This window comes from Juglans microcarpa x Juglans regia, chromosome 8D (assembly GCF_004785595.1).
Source record: "Juglans microcarpa x Juglans regia isolate MS1-56 chromosome 8D, Jm3101_v1.0, whole genome shotgun sequence".
Lineage (NCBI taxonomy): Eukaryota > Viridiplantae > Streptophyta > Magnoliopsida > Fagales > Juglandaceae > Juglans > Juglans microcarpa x Juglans regia.
Window position 1 is genome coordinate 20,034,531 of NC_054608.1, and position 23,922 is coordinate 20,058,452.

Genomic DNA, 23,922 nt, shown 5'->3' on the forward strand with positions numbered 1-23,922 from the left:
ACCCTTCCTGTGGTGGGGCAAGGCGCGATGGGGCTGGGCTGGATGAACCGTGGTGGCGCGGCTGAAGTTGGTTGAGGGCGTGCGGCTGGACACTGGTTAAGAGAGGAAGAGAGGGTGATGAGCGAGAGAGTGAGCAGAGAAAAGAAGTAAGCTGAGAGAGGGACTCACCGAGAGGAGTAGTGACGGGCTGGGGTGGCTTGGGGTGTTCGGCGATGATCTCTGTGAAGGTGGTAGTGGCCTGGAGGAGCTGGCTGTTTGCGGAGGAGTCGTACCAAACGAAAGAGCTGGGCTCTGCTTTCCAGGGTCAAAACAGAGATATTTCGGTGATGTGGTTCTTTGTCGGGTGGGGTGGAGGTGCAGTGGCGCGGGTCATGCACGTGGTGGTTGGCTACGGGTGCTATGGGGGTGGCGGTGGTTCACGACTGGGCAGCTTGCGAAGGGAAGAGCTGTGCTCTATTTTGGGTGCAGGAAAACAGAGTATTCCAAGGCATTAGGGATGAAGACGAGCTGAGGTGCGACGGCAGCCGGGGAAAACAAAGCCGTGCTTGCTATGTGGCAGCCAGGTTCTTCAGTGACTGCAGATCTAGAGAGGAACAAGGAACTAGGGAAATGACGATCTGGCAGCAAAAGAAATCGAAAGAAGATAATCACATTAACAGCGCACTTAATTTGCTCCCCTTCCCATTCCCAATCTCTGTTTTTGGAACAGCTTCCAAGAGTTTTGAACAAGTAAATTTGATGGAAATGAAAATAAACTACAGTCACTACATATGGGTTTGCAAACTGAGGGAAGGAGAGAGGAGATATCCTTGGGTTCACTGTAGATTGGTTTGCGAACTACGGGAGGGAGAGAGGAGATATAATTCGTTTCACTGCATATTGGTTTGGGAGAGTTGCTCAGGTATTGAAATTGGAACTTTTTTGAAGTGATTCAGTGAAACAAAACAGTAGTAAAACGCTGCCTTTTTTTTATTTTTTATTTCACTAACATGCCACGTCAGAGGCCGATTGCACGGCGACTCCCACCAACGACTGTACGTAGCAGTTCTGCTTGCGAAATTTCACAACAGTGCGTATGGGTTGTCAGCCAGTAGAAGTGTCAGCCCTCCTGACTCAAGTCCACATTTCACGTGTGCTACTTTGATACTTCTTTCTCGGCTTCCTGGGCTAATCTCGCCCTTCTTGGCCTGGCCCTGCCTATCCTATTCTTCCATACTGATTTCTTCATACTGGGTTGTCTTTAGACCCATCAATGCCTCGTGGTTTGGGCCCGTGTGGTTTGGCCCGACACTGAGAACGACCTCCCTCACATGTATAGTATTTTGAAAACAAAAAGTGGCTTTAAGAGATAGCGTGTTGAGGTGTACGTAGGATAAGAAAAAAGTTAGAAGTTGTTTTTGTCTATGGTGAGAAGTTTTACAAAAGAAAATAAGGTAGTGTTTAGAGATTATTGAGAATTTTCCAAACAAAAGAGAGGTGTTATTTTCAGAGGAGCTTTGTCTCAATCATTTGTGCAAAATTAGTTCAAGCTATATGACGATTAGTTGGACTATTATATCTTAGATGAGACAAGTCAAGAGGAGGTCTGCTACACCCGTTCTCATTTGAAACTTTACATATAGAAGACAACTTGAATCTTTTTAAAAAAAGCGAGATTTTCGTGCCTCAATCCAAGCTGATTTCGATTGAATTTTTTTATTTCATTATAATTTTTATTTTTATTTTTCTACTGTGTATTTCCTAACACAACACATATATTTTGAGTTTAGAATTAGGGATTTGCATTTCACACGGAAGGGGAAAAGAATGGGATGGGAGAAAATAAATCATTAAATTACAAGTTTTTCCCTTACTTTTCAAAACTTTTAAGAAAATGCCATTCATATAGAATTTGGACCCAAATCCAACCAGAATGGACAGGAAAAATCAAAATGGCTGGAATTTAATCTAAAATGAATAATCCAAATAAGGCTTGGTTTAGATAGAAAGATACTTCCATCTTATTTTATTTTATTTTATCTCATTCTATCTCATCTCAATATCTAGATATTACAAACACAAACACTTTTTAATTTTGAATATTCAACCTTTTTTTTTTTATCTAATTATTACCTAATTATTACAACTTTTTTAAATTTTCAAACAAAACACAAAAAACAATCAAATCTTTTTAAATCTCAAAACAAAAATAATATTAAAAAAAATATTCTAACAATATCTAATTTAACTTTCAACTTTTATTTTAACTCATCTCATCTCATCTGCAAAAACAAACGAGGCCTACCATCGACAATGGTCTAGTCAAAGCCAAAGCCAAAATTTGCCTAAAACTACATGTTTTACCTAAAGCCAAAATTGTTCAACACATAACCCCACATTAGATTATTCATATATTAGACAAAATATTAATATAATATTAGTTTTTAAATAATAATATTTTAATTTTTTTTTCATATTTTGTAACTACACTATCCATATGTTAATTAATAATTAGAGATAACAATATTAATAATCATGCACAAAATCAGTTAATTAATATTATTATTGACAATGTTAATTAGTAATTGGAGATAGCAATATTTTGAAATAAAATATGTGTTTTGACTATGAACAGTGTCTAATCCAAGATGGAGAAAAGTTTGGATTTACAGTAGCTCATATGTGGAGCTCCCAAATTTTGCCTATTCGAATGTAAGGGTTTCATTAATATAAAGCCAAAATTCTTGGATGCACTGGCTTAGCCAAATGTCAGTGTTCTAAGGAAGTAGGACTGTAACAGGCATTAAGTGGCCGACACCACCAAAATCTCCCTCTACCAGCATTGAGTGGCTCATCTCCTTTACCACTCTTAGATCCTCATTTTCTATTTCCTCCATCATCTCTCTCTCTCTCCCCTCCACCACGCTTGGTGAGATTCGGCCTCAGATCAACCAGTCATTCCCCACTCCTCAACCATACCATCTGGACCAAGATTGACTACTCTCTGCCCCTTAGCTTCGTCATGAGATCGAGCAAAAGCCAAAAGCTCGTTGGCCATAAGCGATATATTAGCAGAGCCCAAACATAGAAAGAAAAATGAGGCCATCATACAAATGAGCATACCAAAATAAATCCTTCTTTTCTTTCACTAATAACTCTTCAATCGAAATGTCAGCAAAGTCAACAATTTGTGATTTCCATCATCTCACTAGATTTGGCCTTCAACTCCATAGAAGCACTAAATTTAGGCATCTTATTAAATAAAAAGAACGTTAAAAACATCAACATAATCTACCACAATGGGTGTGACGAAAGTCATTACAAACTTCATCTGGTTTGGAGACAATTAAGAGAAAAGTTTGAGAATTTTCGGCATGCAAAGAAAATGTTATTTCTGTGAAAAAATTAAGGCATTCGAAATGAAGTTAGATAAAAAAGACAGTGAAGGGGAACAAAACGCAGCTAAAATCTCCTTTTGCCCAAAACGCATCTAGAACGCCATGGTTCATTAATCAATGTGTTGGTAACGTTGGGTCGTGCGCAAGGAGTTTGCAAATGGTGCTGCAGTCCTTTTCTTTATAACATAATTAAAACATTTTTCTTAATTTGTTCATCTTAACATCGGTCGAACTGTTTTTCTCCAATCAACAGCCTTCTAATAGGTGACTTCCACTTAGACAACTCACCAACATCACCATGTGCCCCAACCTCATAGTATTACATAGACTTCTCTCTCTCCATTCTTTCCCCATGGACTCAGCTCAAAATCAATTCCATTCTCTCCCACGGAACCATCTCTGCCACAACGACCGCCCTTATTGCCACGACAACGGCCCCTCTCCCTGTTGTCGCACGAGGAATGCCCCCCCTCTCCATTCTCTCCCATGAAACCCATACAACGGCCCTCTCCATTTTAGAGTTTTTTCGTATACAACCATTGGTCATGTTCTTCAGGTTTTAACGACCATTAGTTTTGGCTAATATTTTCTTTTCTAGCCCATGACTTGTATTTTGAAAATCAGAGGTTAATTTTGTTTTTTTCCTGCTGGAGTTCGAATCGGTTTGTGTTGGCTTCAGTTTTGTTTGGTTGCTAAGAAAATATTGGAAGCAATAAGGGCGTCGCTGAAATGTGCATGATTTCGATTTTTCTATTCTTTTCTTCTTGAGTTTTCTTGGCAACCAAGTAGAGATGAGTTTCATTATGATTTTGAATGGATTGTGGGTTGATTTTTGAGAGAGGAGATGGAGATGATCGATGGAGACGGAGGAAATCAGCGACAATGGGCGACGGTGGGGATGATGGGTGATGGAGATGCTTGGTGATGCTGACAGGAGAAGACGAAAGGACTGAGAACATGAAATGTGAGAGGTTTGGGGTCATACAGATGAATAATCTAGTGTGATGCACTTTATTGACTTAATGTGAAATAAGTGATGTGTCAAAATTTAATTGGGGGCTATTTATGGGTCAATAGCAACCGACCGCTTCAAAGCAGTTCTGTTTCTTAATTAATTGCACATACACCCGACCAAACGGTCCAAACCAACCTAATTGGATCGGGCGGGTTGGGACATGAATCCGAAATGGTGGGGTTTTACCGTTTTATACCGAGAGGCTCTGCTACACGGTAGGGTTTTAGGCTTTTAGCAATTAAACATTGCCTCTTGGAAGATTTCTTGCAAGGCGCCAGCCGAGAATAAATTGGCAATGGACGCTGAAAGCAGCTGGAAATCGACACCGCCATCGTAGCCCTGGACGGGTTGAAACTGAATAATGCTTCGATTGAGAGGCGGCCCCGAGCAGCAAGTTTGCTGTGCCGGAACCGGCGAGCTTGTTTTACACGCTATTTTTTTGAACCGGGTTTGAGGGCGTATGCTATACCTTTGTGAACTGTGGCTTCCTAACTGGGTCTGATCGGAAGAAGAAGATAAACGGGAAGAAATGAAGTTAAGCGAAATTTGGTGGGAGAGGTAGGCAAAGAAGGACTCTCAGGCTCCAAAGAAAGACGGACTGGGACCAAATTGCAAACAAGGAACAGGATGGGTTTTAAGAAGAGCTTCGAAACGTAAGCTATTCGTTCTTTCTGCTCCGATGAGTCTTTTTCTATATCTCCATGTGGTTTCTTTCGTCAGTTCGAGTATTTAGTTTACCCAGAAAATTCATTTATGCTACTTGTAATCATATTCGTTTCAAGTCAATCTCTCCGGTGCTTGCCCTCTTGAACTCCACCGAGCCCTCAGATTTATCCACGGATGATGAATATTCTTATGCGACCTCTTCTTCTCCCGCTTCTACTGTCACGTGCATGTCTGGCTATATCCCGAACAGCACAAATCTGGCTGAGTTGGACTCGTCGAGGGTTGTTCATATTTTGAATACGCTAAGAAGGGATCCCAATTCTGCAATGTCCTTCTTTTACCAGTTAAAGGAACAAGGCTTTCTACATGATGTCTCCACGTATGCAGCTCTTGTTGGGATCTTATGCTGTTGGAGGTTGTATAGGGAGTTGGATGCTGTCTTTTTGGAGCTCATCGTTAAGGGGAACTTGCGATTTGAAATTCCCCATTTGTTTGAAACACTTGCATTGGAGGGGCTCCAGGCCAATGAGACATTGGTTAGAGCATACAATGTGCTGGTTAAATCGTATGTTAGTATTGGTATGTTCGATGAGGCAATTGATATTTTGTTCAAAACAAAGAGGCGTGGGGTTGTTCCCCATATCTTCACCTGTAATTTTCTCATGAATCGGTTAGTTCATCATGAGAAAATGGACATGGCTATAGCCATTTACAAGCAGCTTAAGAGGTTAGGTCTGAGCCCTAATGATTACACCTATGCAATCATGATTAAAGCACTATGCAAGAAGGGTGATTTAGAAGAAGCTGTCCATGCATTTCAGGAGATGGAGGAAGCTGGGGTGACCCCAATGCTTTTGCATATACAGCATATATTGAAGGGCTTTGCACCCACCGGAGGTCAGACTTGGGATATCAAGTACTCCAAGCATGGAAAGAGGCAAATGCCCCTATTGATGCATATGCTTATAGTGCTGTCATTCGTGGGTTCTGTGGTGAGATGAGATTGGATGAAGCAGAGAATGTCTTTCTTGACATGGAAAAACAAGGGGTGGTCCCTGATACACAATGCTATCATGCATTGATCCATGGATACTGCAAGGGTTGGAATCCGCTAAAGGCTTTGGCTCTCCACAATGATATGGTATCAAAGGGTCTAAAAAGTAACTGCGTAATTGTTAGCTTGATTCTTCAATGCTTGTGTGACATGGATATGCTTCTTGAAACAGTGGATCTATTCAATGAATTCAAGGGGTCTGGGATTTTTCTTGATGAGGTTTCATACAATATTGGGGTGGATGCCTTGTGCAAACAGGGGAAAGTGGATGAAGCCATAGATCTGCTTGAAGACATGAAAAGTCAGCATATGGTATTAGATATTATGCACTATACAACCTTGATTAAAGGCTACTGCTTCCAAGGAAAATTTCTTGATGCTATGAATCTATTTGAAGAAATGAAGGAAAAGGGTTTCAAGCCTGACATTGTTGTTTATAATGTACTTGCTGATGGGTTTTCAAGAAATGGCCTTGCATCTGAGGCACTTGAATTTTTGGTTTATATGGAGTCACAGGGTTTAAAGCCAAACTCGATTACACACAACATCATTATTGAAGGTTTATGTATAGGAGGAAAGGTGAAGGAAGCTGAGGAATTTCTGAGCAGCTTAAAGGATAAGAGTGTGGATAACTATTCTGCTATTGTTAGTGGGTACTGTGAAGCCAACTGTACAAGCAAGGCCTATAAACTTTTTGTTAAGCTAACAAAGCAAGGAGTTCTGATTAGAAAAGGCTCTTGCTTTAAACTACTCAGTAACCTTTGTTCTGAAGGTGATAATGATGAAGCTCTTGCATTGCTTGAGACAATGTCGTCGTTGAATGTAGAACCTAGCAAAATAATGTACAGTAAAGTCATAGCTGCACTTTGTCAGGCTGGAGATATGAAAAAGGCCCGGTGGTTTTTCAATATTCTAGTCGAAAGGGGGTTAACTCCTGATGTCATTTCCTACACAATGATGATACATGGGTACTGCAAACTGAACTACCTACAGGAAGCCTGTGATCTCTTCCAGGATATGAAGGCAAGGGGGATTAGACCTGATGTTATCACATACACAGTTTTGCTTGATGCTCATTCCAAAATAAGAAGGGTTTGTTCTCGTCTAGACATGAGGGAAAATAAGGAAATGAAAATTGATGCTTCAGCCATTTGGACAGAAATGGAGGATAAGGGTATAAGACCCGATGTCATTTGTTACACTGTTTTAATTGACGGACACTGCAAGACAGACAGCCTTCAGGATGCTGTTGCCCTCTTTGATGAAATGATCGATAGAGGATTAGAACCTGATACAGTGACTTACACAGCTCTTTTATCTGGCTCTTGTAATATGGGAGATGTGGATAGGGCTGTGACCCTTTTTAATGAGATGTCTTCTAAGGGAATACTGCCTGATACCCAAACCATCTCGGTTCTTCACCGTGGTATTATAAAAGCCAAGAAAGTGCAATTTTGCAAATAAGCATTCTGTCGGCAATAAGTGTTTGGATGAACCCAAAATCAATGAGGTAGTTCAGTCAAGCATTTAAAAGAATGAATATAAAAAATGATGCTATTTCTTTTCTTTTTTTTCATTTTATATAGTGACTTAAAAAAAATGATCTATATACAGTGACTTAAAAAATAAGCATTCTGTCGGCAAAAGTAATGCTATTTCATTACTTATAAAAAAAAAAAAAGTGATGCTATTTCTTGATTTTCAATTATTTACACAGTGAACACATTTTGTTGTATTGTTCTATTGAAGGTGGCTCTTAATTTTTCAGGCAGAGAAGAAGGAAGCTGTTTAGTAGGCCACTTGGAAGTCAAGTCATTGCAGGTATCAAACAGATGTGTACATGAGCATAAATGGAATTGCCAGAAGGGTGATTTACTTGGGAGATAAATTATTGGTAGATTGAGGTTTTGAAACTTCATGTGTGTTCTATAAAATCTAAATTAAAACTTACTTCATTAGAGAATTCCTTGTGGAAGGATGGACATGTATGTACCCAGATCAAATAGATATGGGGGATGAAGATTGAGATCATAAAAGGGATGATGGGGTTAAAAATAGACACTGAAAGCTGAGAAAGGGTGAGGTGGCAAAAGTGTTGCCTGTGCATTTTGAAAATTAATTAATGGATGATGTGAAGTCGACTAACTTTTGACATTAACTTATACATATTTCATCATCCATTAGCTTTTCACTTGTTACTTGTTGCTACTTTGATATGTATGTTTTCTAATGGTTAATGCTTCAGTTTTTGTCACACATCATTGATTTTGTATAACTTGCGCTTGAAAAAATGATTTTATAAAAAGGTGAGCTTTTGATCACGTGAATTGGGACTTCCTTTTCTACATGCTTGGGAAATGTGGTTTTGGGGAAAGGTGGTGTTTGTTTTCTACTGTCGATTCTCAGTGTTGGTTAATGTAACCTTGCTGGTTTTTTCCATAGCTCACGTGGTTTGAGACAAGGGAACCCTTTGTTATGGCGACATTGGGTCAGATGGTGGGGGCTGCCCTTTTTTTTGGGGAGGGGGGAGGGTTCTTTCATGTTTCTCTGTTGGTGCTATTAATGATTACACTTTCGCATCTTATTTTTGCAAATGACACAACTCATTTTTTTGTGATGCGGATTGTGGTCAGATTAAGCCTCAAGGGCTGTATTATTATGTTTTGAAGCTATATGGGCCTCAAGGTGAATCTTGGAAAGTCGGAGATGGTTCTGGTGGGGGTGGTGCGTAACATCAATAGTTTGCCAAGTTTGTTGGGCTGTAAAATTGTTTCTTTACCTTTGAAATATTTGGGCCTTCCGTTGAGGGCGCCATTTAAGGCTAGTGTTATTTGGGATGGGGTTGTGGAGAAAGTTGAGATAGGGCTGGCTGGTTGGCTAGTGTTATTTGGGATGGGGTTGTGGAGAAAGTTGAGACAAGGTTGGCTGGTTGGAAGCGGCTATATTTTTATCTAAAGGGGGCACACTTATTCTTATCGAGAGTACTCTTTCCAATCTCCCCACTTACTTTCTATCGTTGTTTCCATTGCTTGCAAGGGTGGCCAACCGGATTGAGAAGTTTTTCGTTCTTTTTTATGGGATGGTATGGGAGAGGAAACTAAATTCCATCTTGTTATTTGGAATAAAGTTTGTTCTCCTATTTCTGTTGGAGGGTTGGGGGTTCGTAATTTGAAGATCTTTAATAAAACTTTATTGGGGAAGTGGCTATTGACATATCAATCGGAAGGAGAGTCGCTTTGGAGGGAGGTCATTGATCAAAAGTATGGAAGTACTTGGGGGGGTTGGTGTTCTAATGAAGTTCGGGAGGTTTATGGTGTGGGTCTTTGGAAGTTCATTCGAAAGGGCTGAGAGGAGTTTTTAGTCATGTTAGTTATGATATTGGAGAGCGATCTAGGATCCGTTTCTGGTTTGACATTTCGAGCCCTCAATAGTGTGTTTTCGGCTATCATTCGATTGGCTTCGGATCGGTTTGCTGCTGTATCTGACTTGCTTTGTCGTTCTAATGGCTCGATTTAGTGGGATATTTGCTTAACTAGAGCTGTTCAGGATTGAGAGATTGATGAAGTTCCAACTTTCTTCAGCTTTTTATACTCTTTGAGGCTTAGTGGTAATGATGAGGATAGGATGTTGTGGAAGTCCAAGGATCGTAAAAAGCTCACTGTTCGCTCGTACTATAAGCTGTTGACTTTTCAGACTTTTCAGAATAGTCCTCATTTTCCTTGGAAATGTATTTGGAGGTCTCACATGCCTTCCAAAGTTGTTTTTTTCATTTGGATTACCTCTCTTAGGAAAATTTTGATGTTGGATAATTTAAGGAAGCGGGGTATTATATTTATGGATTGGTGTTTCATGTGTGAAAAGAATGGAGAAACCGTGGATCATTTACTCTTGTATTGTGAGGTGGCAAGGCCTTTGTGGGAAGGCATTTTTGTAGATCGGCTTGGCTTGGGTGATGCCTTTGAGAGTGGTTGATCTTCTTGCGTGTTGGAATGGGTTCCATGGTTGTTCTCAAGTGGATTTGAATGGAAAGGATTGTGCGGTGTTTTAATGACAATGAGTGTACTTTGGAGCAACTCGGAATTCCTTTGTGTGGTATTTGTTGTTTTGTTTTCTGCTTTAGTGATTAACCAAGTTTCTGTTCATGATTTTCTAGTGTCGCTTTCTGTTCCCTAGAATTTATTTAGGTGCTTTTTGTTGTATACTTCTTGTGTACATGGGCTTCACCTATTGTCTCGGACCAAGATTGCAGGCATCTGCTTAGTCATGATCGTGCAGCCACTTAGGCAGTTTCCTCCCCGAAAAGGCTCAAGTCAGCCTACGCCCGAAACTTCCAACCCCTCTTGGCCACACGCCTTGGTGTATTGACACTAGCGCCTTGCCCACTCTCGGAGGAAAGTCACACACACACATAAGCACAAAGGCACACAAGAGAATATGGGAATGAATTCCACTATACAAGAATTGTATGCAAGGTGTTTGTACAAAGCTCTCACCCAAGCACACCCAAGCTTGCTCACCCTTTCAAGACTCTCTTGAAAGTACTCTCACTCTATCCCTCTTAGACAAGATGAGATATGAGATGCCTCACAAATGAGACCCCTTCCCCTTTTATAGCCAACCACCTCCTCAATAGACAGTGGAGATCAATTTGATCCAATGACTCACATGAATTCTCTAGGCCCTTCCAGAGAAGTCCACCAATATTCTAGAACCTGTAAAATATTCTAGAGCATCTCTACACCATTTTAGAGACTCCACTCTCTAGAACTCTCTTAAGAACACCAGAACACTAGCTTTCTGGAGCCTTCCGCCACACTCTAGATTTCTCTAGGGTCACCTAGAACATTCACCCTCCAGATTATTCTGGAGTCTTCTAGTACCCTGTGGATCCCACTAGAGTCTTCTATAATGCTCTAGGGTTGCACCCTTGGGCATGCCACAAGCCTCAGCCACTTGGGTTGTGACATTATACATTCGTTTCTAATTAAATTACTTCTTACTTATAACAAAATTGGTGAGCTGTATCTTGATTGCCCGAGCACTGTTGTTTGTCTCTCTTTTCTCCCATTAATCACTCTACCAAGTACCAATTGCTTGAAATAATTGCAGCATTTTCAGGATTTTGTTTCTATTGGCTTTTGCACTTGGTGATGTTTTGTGATAAAGCTTTCAGGTTTGAACTGGATATGTTCTGTGAACAAAATAACCAAGCATGTAGAAGAATGGTTGGAAAATATCAACAATAATACTATCAAGCTGACGTTCCAATTTGTATTGAAGACTTACTTCACAGGCAGCCTGATTTATGGGTAATGAAATTTCAGGACATATATCATGAGATGCAACCTCGTTCTTCAGATGCTTTATTATTATTTTTTTCTGATGTAATTTTTCTTTCTGGTTTGTTCTAGCAGCTTAAAGACTCACTGCCATTGAAAGTTTTTATGGTGACCTTGGGCTTGATTTGGTAGATTTTAGGGAAGAATGTGCTCTTGCTTTGCCTGTTTTAAAGCAGAAACAAGAACAGTAAGCGAGGTGTCATTCTGATTTTAATGTTAGTGGGCTGGGATTTATTCTACTGACTCTCACAGATTACTTGAAAAGATATTCAGCTTGAAAGGTAATATTTTTTCCTCACATCTTGGTATCTTGACATATTCTAAGCTCATACAGCATTACAACTCTTGGTATGTTGCAGGCTCATGATATATTACGAGAACACTAATGGTAATACCTACTACCGAGGCGCATATGCAAGTAGAAACTCTTGGTATGTTTTAGGTTCATTTTTTCAGTAATTACCTTCATCCCTTTCTCTGGTAAAGGGCCATTGCTTCTGTTTTGCTTGCCCTCCCTTGTTTGGACCAGAATGTGTGCATAGGACGTGCAAAACTGGGTTAGTGCGTGATGCCTGATATGATAATGTGGATGTTAAGTATTTATTTTTTGAGATTGAAACAGATTTGATAATGTGGAAATGGAAAGGGACATATTTAGGCTCCGTTTGGATGTTGAGTTAGGTTGCATTTGGTTGCAAGACTCAGTTGAGTTCAGTCTAATTTTAAGCTGAGTCTAACATCCAAACACCCAACTTTCAAATTACTAAACTTATCTTAACTCAAAATCTCCTTACATGTGAGACCCATAACTTTTTTCAATTTCCCATGAAAAATATTAAACTCATCTTAATTTTTAAACACACTTTAAATTCTGTTTAGATGGCTCCACATAACTCTCTCCACTACTCAACTCACTACTATTCATAAAGAACTGAGCTCAGCTCAACATCCAAACGCAGCCTTAGTCTGATCTGATTTGATCTGATCTTATCTCATTTCGACATCCAAACACCACTCAAACACAAATATTTCTCAATTTCAAATCTCAACTTTTTTTTTATCTAATCATTGCCTAGTCATTACAATTTTGCCAAACTTTCAAGCAAAATAATAAAAAAAAAAAATCAACTTTTTCAAATTTTAAGACAAAAATAATATTAAAAATTTATATTCTAATAATATTTTAACTTTATAATATTTTTATTCAACTTTTTCTCTCATTTCTCAAAATCTCATAAAACACATTAAATCAAATAATTTTACTACTATTCACAAGTTTTTCATCATATCTTATCTCAATATCCAAACGAGGCCTAGTAGTTTGTTTTATTATATTCAAGACAAACTGAATCAGACAGTTACCGTGGAACATCCTGATTTAACATAATATCGAGTTTCCATTGTATATTTTACAGCCTTGCCTGCGCAGATGGAAGAAGTTATAAGTGCAGAGACAACCACAGGCGTCTTGATTCTTGCTATTGCTTTCAGAAATAGGCAGTCACCAATTCGGACAATTTTCATATTTGGAATATGAGCACCCCGATCCAGATATCCATGGCGATCAATATGAACTCAAAAGGTCGAGAAGTTGTCCAGATGATCAGTTGCAGCCAGAGATGAAAATATCAATTAGGCAGGATGATGTTGCAATGGGGCACCATAATTTCAAGATATCGAGTTCCATATCCTGCTACAAATATTCAAGATGTAGAGCCCAGACCGTATCAAATGATGGAAAGGAAGTTGCAGCTAAGCTATGGCCGATTCATCTAGAGCAATATTTTGATTTCTTCTGGGCCGAATGACAGGAATTTGCCATCTCAGTTCAATAACCTGTACACTTGATCATCGTATTCTGTTTCTCTCTAAATTCCAGGCCATTCTAGCTGATCCTGGCTTAGAATGTGTTCGCTAGCATTACCATATACTTTTTGAATCAGGATGGTAATCCCGTAATTTTGATGCAGTTCACGTCTTTGTAAATGTTCTTTAATTCTTATGAAAAGTTCGTAATTCCGAACATTTCTAACTCTAATATATATTATTTTATCTCCTTGGTTTCTTCTCAAACCATAAGATACTACTACTTTTTCCTTTCTTTCATATTCAATTTATCGTTCATATCCTTCAAACAAAAAAAAAAAAAAAATCTATGTTTCATATGGTTATCAGCAGTTTACGGCTCTCTCTCTCTCTCTCTCTCTCTCTCTACACCCGTGATGTCTTTTTACTGGCACTTCTCCACAGTAATATCACTACGTTTTTCTATTTTTCTGAATTGTATTTATCATCAAGGACGGGATATCAAAATCAGTTCCATTAGGGTCCAAAATATGGAACTACTAGTGTTAGGAGGTCGTTCAGTGCGCGTTACAGAAAGAGGTAGGAAGGTGGTTAAGGAAACTATATTGGGTAACTTCACTGAAGTTGTGAAGGCACTTGTGGATTGCACTTTGTCTCAAGAAAGAGAGCTGTCGAAACTCTCGTGCCAGTAGTCGTGTTTTTATCTCTCAAAGGGGGCTCAAATGGAGATGGTGGGAGAAGAAACCTCTTTGTCATCTAGGAAGAAATAGAAGGGATGGTAGAGCGTAGTCATGGAGCTTCGAGAGACTTGTAGGATTATGGAGCCTATCAGACCAAAGGGTTTCGACGGTGTAGGCATCCCTAACCAGAAAACATCGTTGGTTGCTGCAGAGAGAAGGTCATACAAGAATGTGGTGCTGTCTATATCCCCTGTTTTCGGTGACCAAAACAAAAGATTGTTGAGACATCCAAAACCTTACTCTCGCCGCGCTATTGTTACACGACGGTGAGAAGGACCATGGGAGATCGGGCTAAAGGAAGGGCGTGAGGTTGCAATGCATTAAGGTATCGTTTGGATTCGAAGATGAGTTGAGATGAGTTGTGAATAGTAGTGAGATTTGTGAGTTAAAGTTGATGAATAATAATAAATAGTACTGAGATGAGTTGAGATGAGTTAAAATGAGTTGAGATGACTTGCAAATACAAACTGGGCCGACGAAATGAGTTTTGGTGAAGTGTGTCCGACGAAAACCCTAGAAGAACTAAGTAAGGAAATGGGCTCAGATGGTCCTTAACTAAATAAAGATGGATTCGGGCTTCAGACAGCAGGAGAGCGTGGGCTAAGGACCAGGATGCAGCTGCGGGCTGGACTCATTCGCAGTACTTGTTTTTACTTTATGTAATAGTTTAATGGCTCGTGGGCTTTCAGTTAAGAAGGGTACTTTCATTAGTATAAGAGGCCTGTATCTGCTAGAGTCCTCGATCCTCCCTTCGCTGCCATGGTTGAAGGCACATGGTTTACCCAGTTGCAGGAAGGGTTTCATTCCTCAAGAAGACGACTGAAGCTCACATGAAACAAATAGAATCTCAATTTACTTCAATCGGTGTGGAGATGCAAGCTATGAGACGCCAAATGGAGTCTATGATGCACCAACTATCTTCAATGGCTTTAGATCTGCACAATGTAAATAACCAGAAGTCAAAAGGACCTAGCAACAATGGCAATTCCAGTAATACTGACTAGATGGTACTTCACACAGGTGAGAACCACCCTAGAGCAGTACGTTTGGATTTCCCTACATTTCATGGTGGTGACTCTCATGGCTAGTTGTATAAGGTGAGCCAATTCTTTTCCTTCCATAATACACCACCTCGGCACCATCTGAGACTTGCTTCCTTTTATATGGAGGGCCAAAGCCCTAGTCTAGTTTCGGGACCTTGATGAATCTAGTGTGTTAACTTCGTGGGATGAGTTTGTAAAGGCTTTGTTAATTAGGTTTGGGCTTAGTAGTTATGATAACCCCATGAAACAATTGACTAGGCTCAGACAAGTGGGGACAATAGAAGAGTATAAGGCTCACTTTGAGGCCTTATCTAATAGGTCCATTAAGGCCTTGATGGGCTTTTTGGGCCTCATAGGCTTTATCCCAGAGTTGTAAGGGGTTATGGTGCTATGCCTATTTATATCCTTGTGTTTAAAATACTTTATTCCTTTGATCAATTGTAATCAATTTCAATTGCTTGGATATCCATGATTTTCTTGTATCATTGGATACTTATGCTTAATATCTTTTGTATGTCTCTTGCACTTTAGCTATTCCTATTTATATCCTCAATAAAATCCTTGTTTTACTGATAAAAAAAATGTTTCATATGGTTAGAGACTAAGATATTTTAATTTAATCATTTTAATTTCTTCTCAAATTTTAGATTTTCTTTTTCAGTGAATTGATGTAATATGCTTGAACCCCAAAATTATAACGGTCATTCTTGTCAATCTTTTTTATCATTGCCCAAGTATTTATATACGAGTATGTTCTTCTTAAAAAAATCACAATAATGAAAAGTATGTCATAGAAACAAACTAATATATAATATAATGAATATTAACACGAGAATGATTGTCACAATATCTTCTCACACATAATCATAAATTATTGTTTTTATTGTATGAAGTAACTATCAATATATATGTTATATATTCTAGCCAATGTAAGTTGGCTTTCAAATAAACTCTAATATTAAACTTTTTCGGTCTTTTAGTTTGAACTTTGGTCATTTTAATCTTTCTATTAATATATCATTAAAGTCTGCTAAATATTCCATATAGCTCAATTCATGGAATAACGCATATAAAATAAATTCAAAATTTTTAAAGAGAAATTCTATTTGCCGTCATGAGTGGGGGACTACGTGTGCAATCTCATCGATAAATGTAGGTAAAAGTGAAAAAATCATCATTTTAAAAATGATATTATTGTAATTTTAATTTTTTTTAAACATAATTGTATGGGTTTGCATGAGCAGTCCCCAAATGGGGACTGTATGTAGACTAACTTATTTTTAAAAGTCCATTTTTAAAAGAGTTGTGCTACATACAGTCATTTTTGCATACTCTTTGTGTACTCTACTGATGTGATTGGCTAAAGCAGTTATTATATATTAAAAAAAGTGACGCAACCAATCATATTAGTGGAGTGCATAAGGAATATGCAAAAGTGATTGCACATAGAGTTTTTGTTTTAAAAAAGAAAATTTATGAACCTAAGTATAGACATATACATAAGCATGTGTGTATATGCATATGTGTGCGTGTGTGTGTAATGGTCATCTCGGAACAGTATATCGTCATATATCAAGATTAAAATATTTCGTTCGAATGTCCAAACTAAAATTGTCATCAAAACTAAATTCAAAACTTTGGTATAAAGATTGAACCACGTTCCAAGTAGTATACCAAACAAAGTTTTGAATTTCGTATCATACCAGCCGGTACGGCCAATATTTACTGTATCAGGATAGTGACCGGTACAGTAGAGGTATGTGTTTCATATCGGGTCAAATACCGATCGTACCGGTGTGTTTCGGTCAATACCGGCCGGTTTTCAATGTACCAGCTGAAATTATTATTTTTTTTTGTAATTAATGTAAAAATTATGAATTTTTCATAATTTTCACTCCAATTCTCATATTTGAAGATTGTTTTCTTAAATTTTTTTAATCCTCTTTTCTCGAGAACTGCAAATCAAATCCCTACTTCCCTTTTCGTGATAAAGATCATGAGTAATTATTTTTTTAAATAGTTGGATTGAGAACTTAGAAGTATTATTGAGTTTTATACATATGTATTTTAATTTTTTAAGACTTGCATTGATGTTATTTTGAAATATAATTTATACATATATAATTAATTTATTATATATAGACTATCCCGAAACGGTATCCGAAACGATACCGGTATCGAAATATTTCATTCCAGTGCCTTAATCGAAATGACCACCAACACGGTATTTAAAACTTTGATACGAAGATGTTGGAATTGCTGTTAAGTGGAGTTGGTAGCGGCTAGAATTCTATTCAAAGTTGGGCTGGAAGCCGATAAAAGAGCTGCTGGTAAAGAGGTTGAAACTCAGATTCAGAACCAGGCAAGGGCAGTGGACGGGGAACCACTGCCTTGAGTTCTATTGGCAATTTATAGAGCTTTTGGCAATAGTTTTCAGTTGCTGCCATATCCCTCATCTTTTGTAATCTAGTGTTATCTAAGATGTGACCAGAGCTTTGTTATGTATACATAATCCATTGCTGACTCAACAAAATCTTAATCTTCTAAAGGGAGTGAAAGTAAGCAGTATCACTACATACTAATATAGTGAGTTCATTGCCTATGGATAGAGGTAGGGGTGCGCAGTGGGGCCTCAACCCAGCTTCCCCGCCCCGCCCCTGTGTGGCAGGGCGGATTACCCCGTTCGCACCCAAGGCGGGGGCGGGATAGGGTGACCCTCGCCCCGTCCCTATAATTATATATATATATAAATAACACGTCGTTTCATGCTTGATTTTTTTTTTACTTAATAACAAACAACGAAATGATGCCGTTTTGTCAATGGAAAAACGACGTGATTTCGTTATTTGTTTAGATCCCCTCGGGAGCTCAGTACCCTACCCAGTTGAATCTCTCTCTCTCTCTCTCTCTCTCTCTAAGTCTCGCTCGGTTGCTCCCTCTCTGCATCTCCGTCGCCATCACCATAGCCTTCCGTGACTCCGTTTTCATCTCCGTTGCCGAAGGTAAGAAACCCTAAATTAAGGTTTTTGATTTATATTTTATGGAATGAAGATTGGAGGAAGGATGGAGTTTAATTGAAGATGGAGGATGGGATTTTGTGAACTGTGCGCTGTGGAGACTTGATTGTGCATGTGGTTTGAATCGTTGATGATTGATGAACGATGTGTGACTGTGTGTGAATCTGTCCGTGTGTTTTTTATTTTTTTTTTGGTTTGTATTATGTAATGTGTGTGAATTTTGATCATTGATGAGTTGATTTGTGGCTAATTAATTCGGATTGGCTAGGACTAGGTGACTAAATGATAGAGTTTATCCTATCATTATATTTGTATTTTTGGATGAATGTAAAATAATTATTGACTTTATCTACAACAACATTGAGTTTATCTAGAAATCATAGAGGTTGTTTAAATAGGTCAATTATGAGTAAATCACATCCATTAGGATCTGCACTTATCCAGAACAGAAGATAAAGCTTAAATCAGAAGGTGTAGTGAAGAGTTATCGCGAAATGTCAGCAATCTGTCAGGAGACCTTCTTGCGGCATGCTTGATCCGTTAGCAGAATTCTACCTCAACTGGGACTCTTTTCCAGACTCTATAATTAAAGGGATTCAGTTTAATAATCGTTTAAGGAGTTTTAGCCAAGAATTATTGAGAGCATATTCTGAGTGCTTGAGAGTGAAAATTCACTTGAGAATTTTCAGCTTAGTTTTCATCTCTCCTTGAGTGTGATTGTGCTCCAAAGTTTGGAGGATCGTTGGTTAGATTTCAGCCACTGGAGTTCTAGGAGAAAATACAATATTTGAAGATCGCCAGAGGTTCTGTCTACTGCTGCAGTAGAAGACAAATGGATCATTTGTCTGGTCAGGTAAGAGAGTCAATACAAAGGTTTTGTAATTGAGAACTTATTTGTAATTTGATTTTCAAATAATAAAATTGTCTTTTCTGGGTTTGGCTGCCCCATAGGGTTTTATCTTTGAAGAGTTCTTCAAAGGGTTTCCATTTGTTACCAATCGTTGTCTTATGCAAAATTATTTATTTACTCCAAGTATTTTGATTGATTAAATAATTACAAGATTGAGAACTAACCAAGTTGTCCAAGTGAATTACTACACAATCTTGTGACTATACAGGCGTACATTGGGAATTTCAATTGGCATCAGAGTGTGATTCACTCACATGAGTGTGATCCGTGCCCCTATTGAATATGTCATCATTGGCTGCCCCGCCGCACTTCAATGGTGAAAATTATGCATATTGGAAAGTATGCATGAGAGCCTTTCTCAAATCGTTGGATGAACGAGTATGGTACTCCGTTGAACAAGGATGGACTAAACCCGAAACAAATATTGAAGCTTGGATCAGAGATGAGTCTAACAATTGTTGTTGGAATAGCAAGGGACTAAATGTTATCTTTATGGCTGTATCTCCAGAAGAATTTAAGAGAATCTCAATGTGCGAGATTGCGAAAGAAGCATGGGACATCCTGAAGGTTACACATGAGGGAACAAAAACTATGAAAAATTCTAAACTACAATTGTTAACCTCAAAATTTGAAGAGATTAGGATGCTGGAAGATGAGAATTTTAATGATTTTTATGCTAAGCTAAATGATATTGTGAATTCCATATTTAATCTCGGTGAAAAGGTCAAAGACTCAAGAGTTGTATGGAAGATTTTGAGGTCGCTACTAGAAAGATTTTGGCCTAAAGTGACTGCTATTGAGGAAAGTAAAGATTTGGATGCAATAAGGGTTAAAGAGCTGGTTGGTTCTCTACAAACGTATGAATCCACACTTCCTCAAGCAAAGAAAGGTAAGTCTATGGCTTTAAAAAGTGTAAAAGTAAGTCGTGAGGATTTTTTTGATGAAGAAAATTTGAACGATGAGGATATAGCTCTCATTGCAAGAAAGTTCAGAAAATTTATGTTTAATAAAAGGACTAGTGGTAACCAAAGATGAAGAAAAGAATTTTCTGATAAGAAAAATGAGTCTGAAACTTGGAATAAAAATAAAGCTGAGAAAAATGATAAAGTGAAGTGTCATGAATGTTCTGGTTATGGTCATATAAGAATTGAAAGTCCAAATTTCAAGAAAAGTAAAGGAAAAATATTGAATGTCACACTTGGTGACAGTTTAGATTCTGAAAGTTCAAATTCATCATCAGATGACGAAAAATCTTTTATGGTTTTTTCTACTATTGTGAATAATTTTCTTGAAATTACATTAGCAAAATGTGAAAGTGAAAGTGATGACAGTGATTCAGATATAGCACTTGTTGATGCTGACTAAGAACTAAGTGTTCATGAAGCATATAATGATGTATGTGAAGAAGTGGTCAAACTAAAGAAACACAACAAGAAGGTGTACAATAAACTTAGTGATATGGAGAATGAGAAAAATAACCTTTCTGAGGCATTGAAAATTTTTAATGTTGAAATATCAAGATTAAATGATCAAAAGGCTGCACTAGAAAAAGAATTGGAAAGTTTTCAGGAGTGCAAGAAAAAAACTGCTACATAGAAATTAAAAGAAATGTTGAGTTTTCAGAAGGTAAGTAATGATAGAAGTGGCCTGGGATATATGATTTTCAAAGGGAAAGAAAACCAAGTCTTATCATCCGCTGCAACTACATCCAAAGGTATTGTTTTTGTTAAAGGAAGTCAAGAAATAAATGTTCAAAATCATGCTTTAACCAAGTCAGTTTATTCAAAAAATTTGCATGGAAATTCAGCTACAAAAATGATGAAAGGTAAGTATGAAGGTAAATTTATCCCTATTTGTCATAATTGTGGAGTTGCTGGCCATATAAAGGTCACATTGTTTTAACTTATATCAAGTGCAGAAAATTGAAGGTGAAAGGAATTCAAAAAGGAAAGGGAAGAGTCTAGAGAATCAAGTTGATGATATGAGTCAAAAAATCAACTTCAAAAGCCTCAAGCTTGGTGAACTAGCATAGTTCTACTTTCAAAATAAAGAAAAGATTATGCAAAACAGTGCAAATGAAAATAACAAGCCAAAACTTAAGACAAAGTGGGTGATTAAGGAAGATGCTATGTGTTTTGTGGCTCGCACATTACTTAAATCAATGGAAGACTCTCTTTGGTACCTGGACAGTGGGTGTTCGAAACACATGTCTGGAGATAAAACATTATTCAAGAAGATTGAAGCAACCTATGGAGGCAACGTGACCTTTGGAGATGGTAGCAAGGTAGTTATAGAAGGGAAATGGAGTGTTGAAATACCTAGATTACCTATTCTACAAAATGTTTTATTTGTTAATGGTCTTAAAGCTAATTTACTCAGCATTAGTCAGTTTTGTGATGATAATCTTTCTGTGCGGTTTTCAAAAAATGAATGCAATATTTATAATCAAGCCGGAGAATGGATCTTAAAGGGCACAAGAACCTCAGACAATTGCTATGGAGTCTCTCCAGTATCAAAGTTGAACTGCCATAAAGTCTTACTTGATGAAGCTGAGTTGTGGCATCAACGCCTAGGGCACATTAATTTTAAAGATCTATCAAAGATATCAAAAAGAGAAGCTGTAGATGGACTGTCCAAGGCCATTAAAGCCAAGAAAATAATCTGTGGAGCATGCCAAAAAGGAAAGCAAACTAGAGCTCAACACAAGAAAGTTTCTCATATTCTTACATCTCGGCCAATTGAGTTATTGCATATGGACTTGATGGGTCCAACACAAACTAAGAGCCTAGGTGGAAAGAAGTACATCATAGTGAGAGAAAAATCTAAAGCTTGTGAACTTGCAAAGAAGCGATTCAAGAAACTACAAATAGAAAAAGAAGTTTCTATCTCTAGAATACGTAGTGATTATGGTAGAGAATTTGAGAATACTAATTTCACTTCTTTTTGTGATGAACAGGGCATATATCAGGAATATTCTGCACTATCACTCCACAACAAAATGGAGTGGTGGAAAGGAAAAATCGAGCGATTCAAGAAATGGCTCGAACCATGTTAAGCAACAAGAAGATGACACTACATTTTTTGGGAGAAGCTGTAAATACAACAAATGATATTCTAAATCGAGTAGTCCCAAGGCCATGCACCAAACATACTCTTTATGGTTTGTGGAAAAATAAAAAACCTACGGTAAAGTACTTTAGAGTCTTTGGTAGCAAATGTTATATTTTAAGAGATCGAGAAAACATTCATAAATTTGAAAGCAAGAGTGATGAAGGAGTGTTTCTTGGTTATTCTTCAAATAGTAAGGCCTATAGAGTTTACAACTTATGCACAAAATCTGTTATGGAATCAATTAATGTAGTTGTGGATGATAGTTCAACCGAGACTACGATGAGAGAAATTGAGAATATGAAGGAATTGGTGCAAGCTAGTAAAGATAACTCACAAGTGCAAAATGAAGAAGATCACATAGAGAAAGCACCAGAAAATTCAGAAGTGAAAGAACCCTCTTCAAGGGTTATTCAAAATCATCCAAAGGAAAATATTCTTGGTGAGCTAGACGAAGGTATGAGACTTAGAAAAAGAGTACTAAATCAGATTTCCTTATGTGTGTTATTTGTCACAGGTTGAACCCAAGAAAGTTGATGAAGCATTGAATGATGAAAGTTGGGTCAACGCCATGCATGAAGAACTCCATCAATTCACTATAAATGATGTATGAGAGTTAGTTCCTAGACTAGAAAATTACAACATTATTGAAACTAAGTGGATTTTCAAGAACAAGTCCGATGAGCATGGTACTATTGTGAGAAATAAAGCAAGGTTGGTTGCACAAGGATACACACAAGTAGAGGGGATCGATTTTGATGAAACATTTGCCCCTGTGGCTCGTCTGGAAGCTGTCCGCATTTTCCTTGCATTTGCTTGTCAACTAGACTTCAAATTATATCAAATGGATGTCAAGAGTGCCTTTCTAAATGGTCTACTACAATAAGAGGTATATGTTGAACAACGTAAATGGTTTATTTATCACCTCTATCCTGTATATGTTTACAGGTTAAAGAAGGCTCTTTATGGACTAAAACAAGCACCTCGTGTTTGGTATGAAAGATTGACAGCTTATTTACTTGGTCATGGATTTATTAGAGGACAAGCCGATAGAACTTTCTTCATAAGAAGATCAGGTAAACAACTTTTAATTGCTCAAATATATGTTGATGATATCGTATTTGGAGCAACACTTAAGTCTCTTGCTTATGACTTTGCTGATGAAATGAAATCTGAATTTGAAATGAGTATGATTGGTGAGTTAAATCTTTTCTTGGGTATACAAGTAAAACAATGTAAAGAATGTATTTTTATCTCAAAATCAAAGTATGCTAGAGACCTTGTTAAGAAGTTTGGAATGGAAGGAAAAACCAATGCTTGTACTCCCATGAGCACATTAGTAAAAATCAGCAATGATCCTACAGGTAAAAATATTGATCCTACTCTTTACAGAAGCATGATAGGAAGTCTATTATAGATTACTGCAAGTAGACCCGATATATCCTTTAGTGTTGGTGTGTGTGCTAGATTTCAAGCTAATCCTAAAGAATCTCATCTTATAGCAGTAAAAAGAATAATAAAATATCTTAATGCAACTGTTGATTATGAGATATGGTATTGTAAAGACACTAATTTAACACTTGTTGGTTATTCGGATACTGATTGGACTGGGAATGCTGATGATAGGAAGAGTACTACTAGTGGGTGTTTTTATACAGGAGGGAATCTTGTTGTTTGGGTGAAGCCGAATATATAGCTGCAGGGAGTTGCTATACACAACTTTTGTGGATGAAAAAAGTGTTTGAAGATTATGGTTTGTCTCAAGATACTATGACAATTTATTATGATAATTCTAGTGCAATAAGTATTTCAAAAAATCCTGTTCGGCACTCAAGAACCAAGCACAT

The 23,922-nt window shown here is 37.8% G+C and overlaps 1 protein-coding gene and 2 long non-coding RNA genes across 3 annotated transcripts; 2 read left to right on the forward strand and 1 right to left on the reverse strand.

Annotated features, from left to right (window-relative positions):
* The first annotated feature begins 4,556 nt into the window (after positions 1–4,556).
* Positions 4,557–8,565, forward strand: LOC121243269 (pentatricopeptide repeat-containing protein At2g26790, mitochondrial-like). The gene is given in 3 exon segments (XM_041141366.1): positions 4,557–5,898; positions 5,901–7,622; positions 7,881–8,565. Coding segments are annotated over 2 exon segments (2,481 nt in total). The 5' UTR covers positions 4,557–5,093; the 3' UTR covers positions 7,577–7,622; positions 7,881–8,565.
* Positions 8,566–11,606: 3,041 nt separating this feature from the next.
* LOC121243270 lies at positions 11,607–13,524 on the forward strand. The gene is made up of 2 exons (XR_005936091.1): positions 11,607–11,882; positions 12,867–13,524. It is a non-coding gene; the product is annotated as an uncharacterized LOC121243270 (long non-coding RNA).
* A 160-nt stretch (positions 13,525–13,684) lies between these two features.
* Positions 13,685–14,704, reverse strand: LOC121243271. The gene is made up of 2 exons (XR_005936092.1): positions 14,521–14,704; positions 13,685–14,064 (listed from the first exon to the last, which is right to left on the reverse strand). It is a non-coding gene; the product is annotated as an uncharacterized LOC121243271 (long non-coding RNA).
* Positions 14,705–23,922: the final 9,218 nt, after the last annotated feature.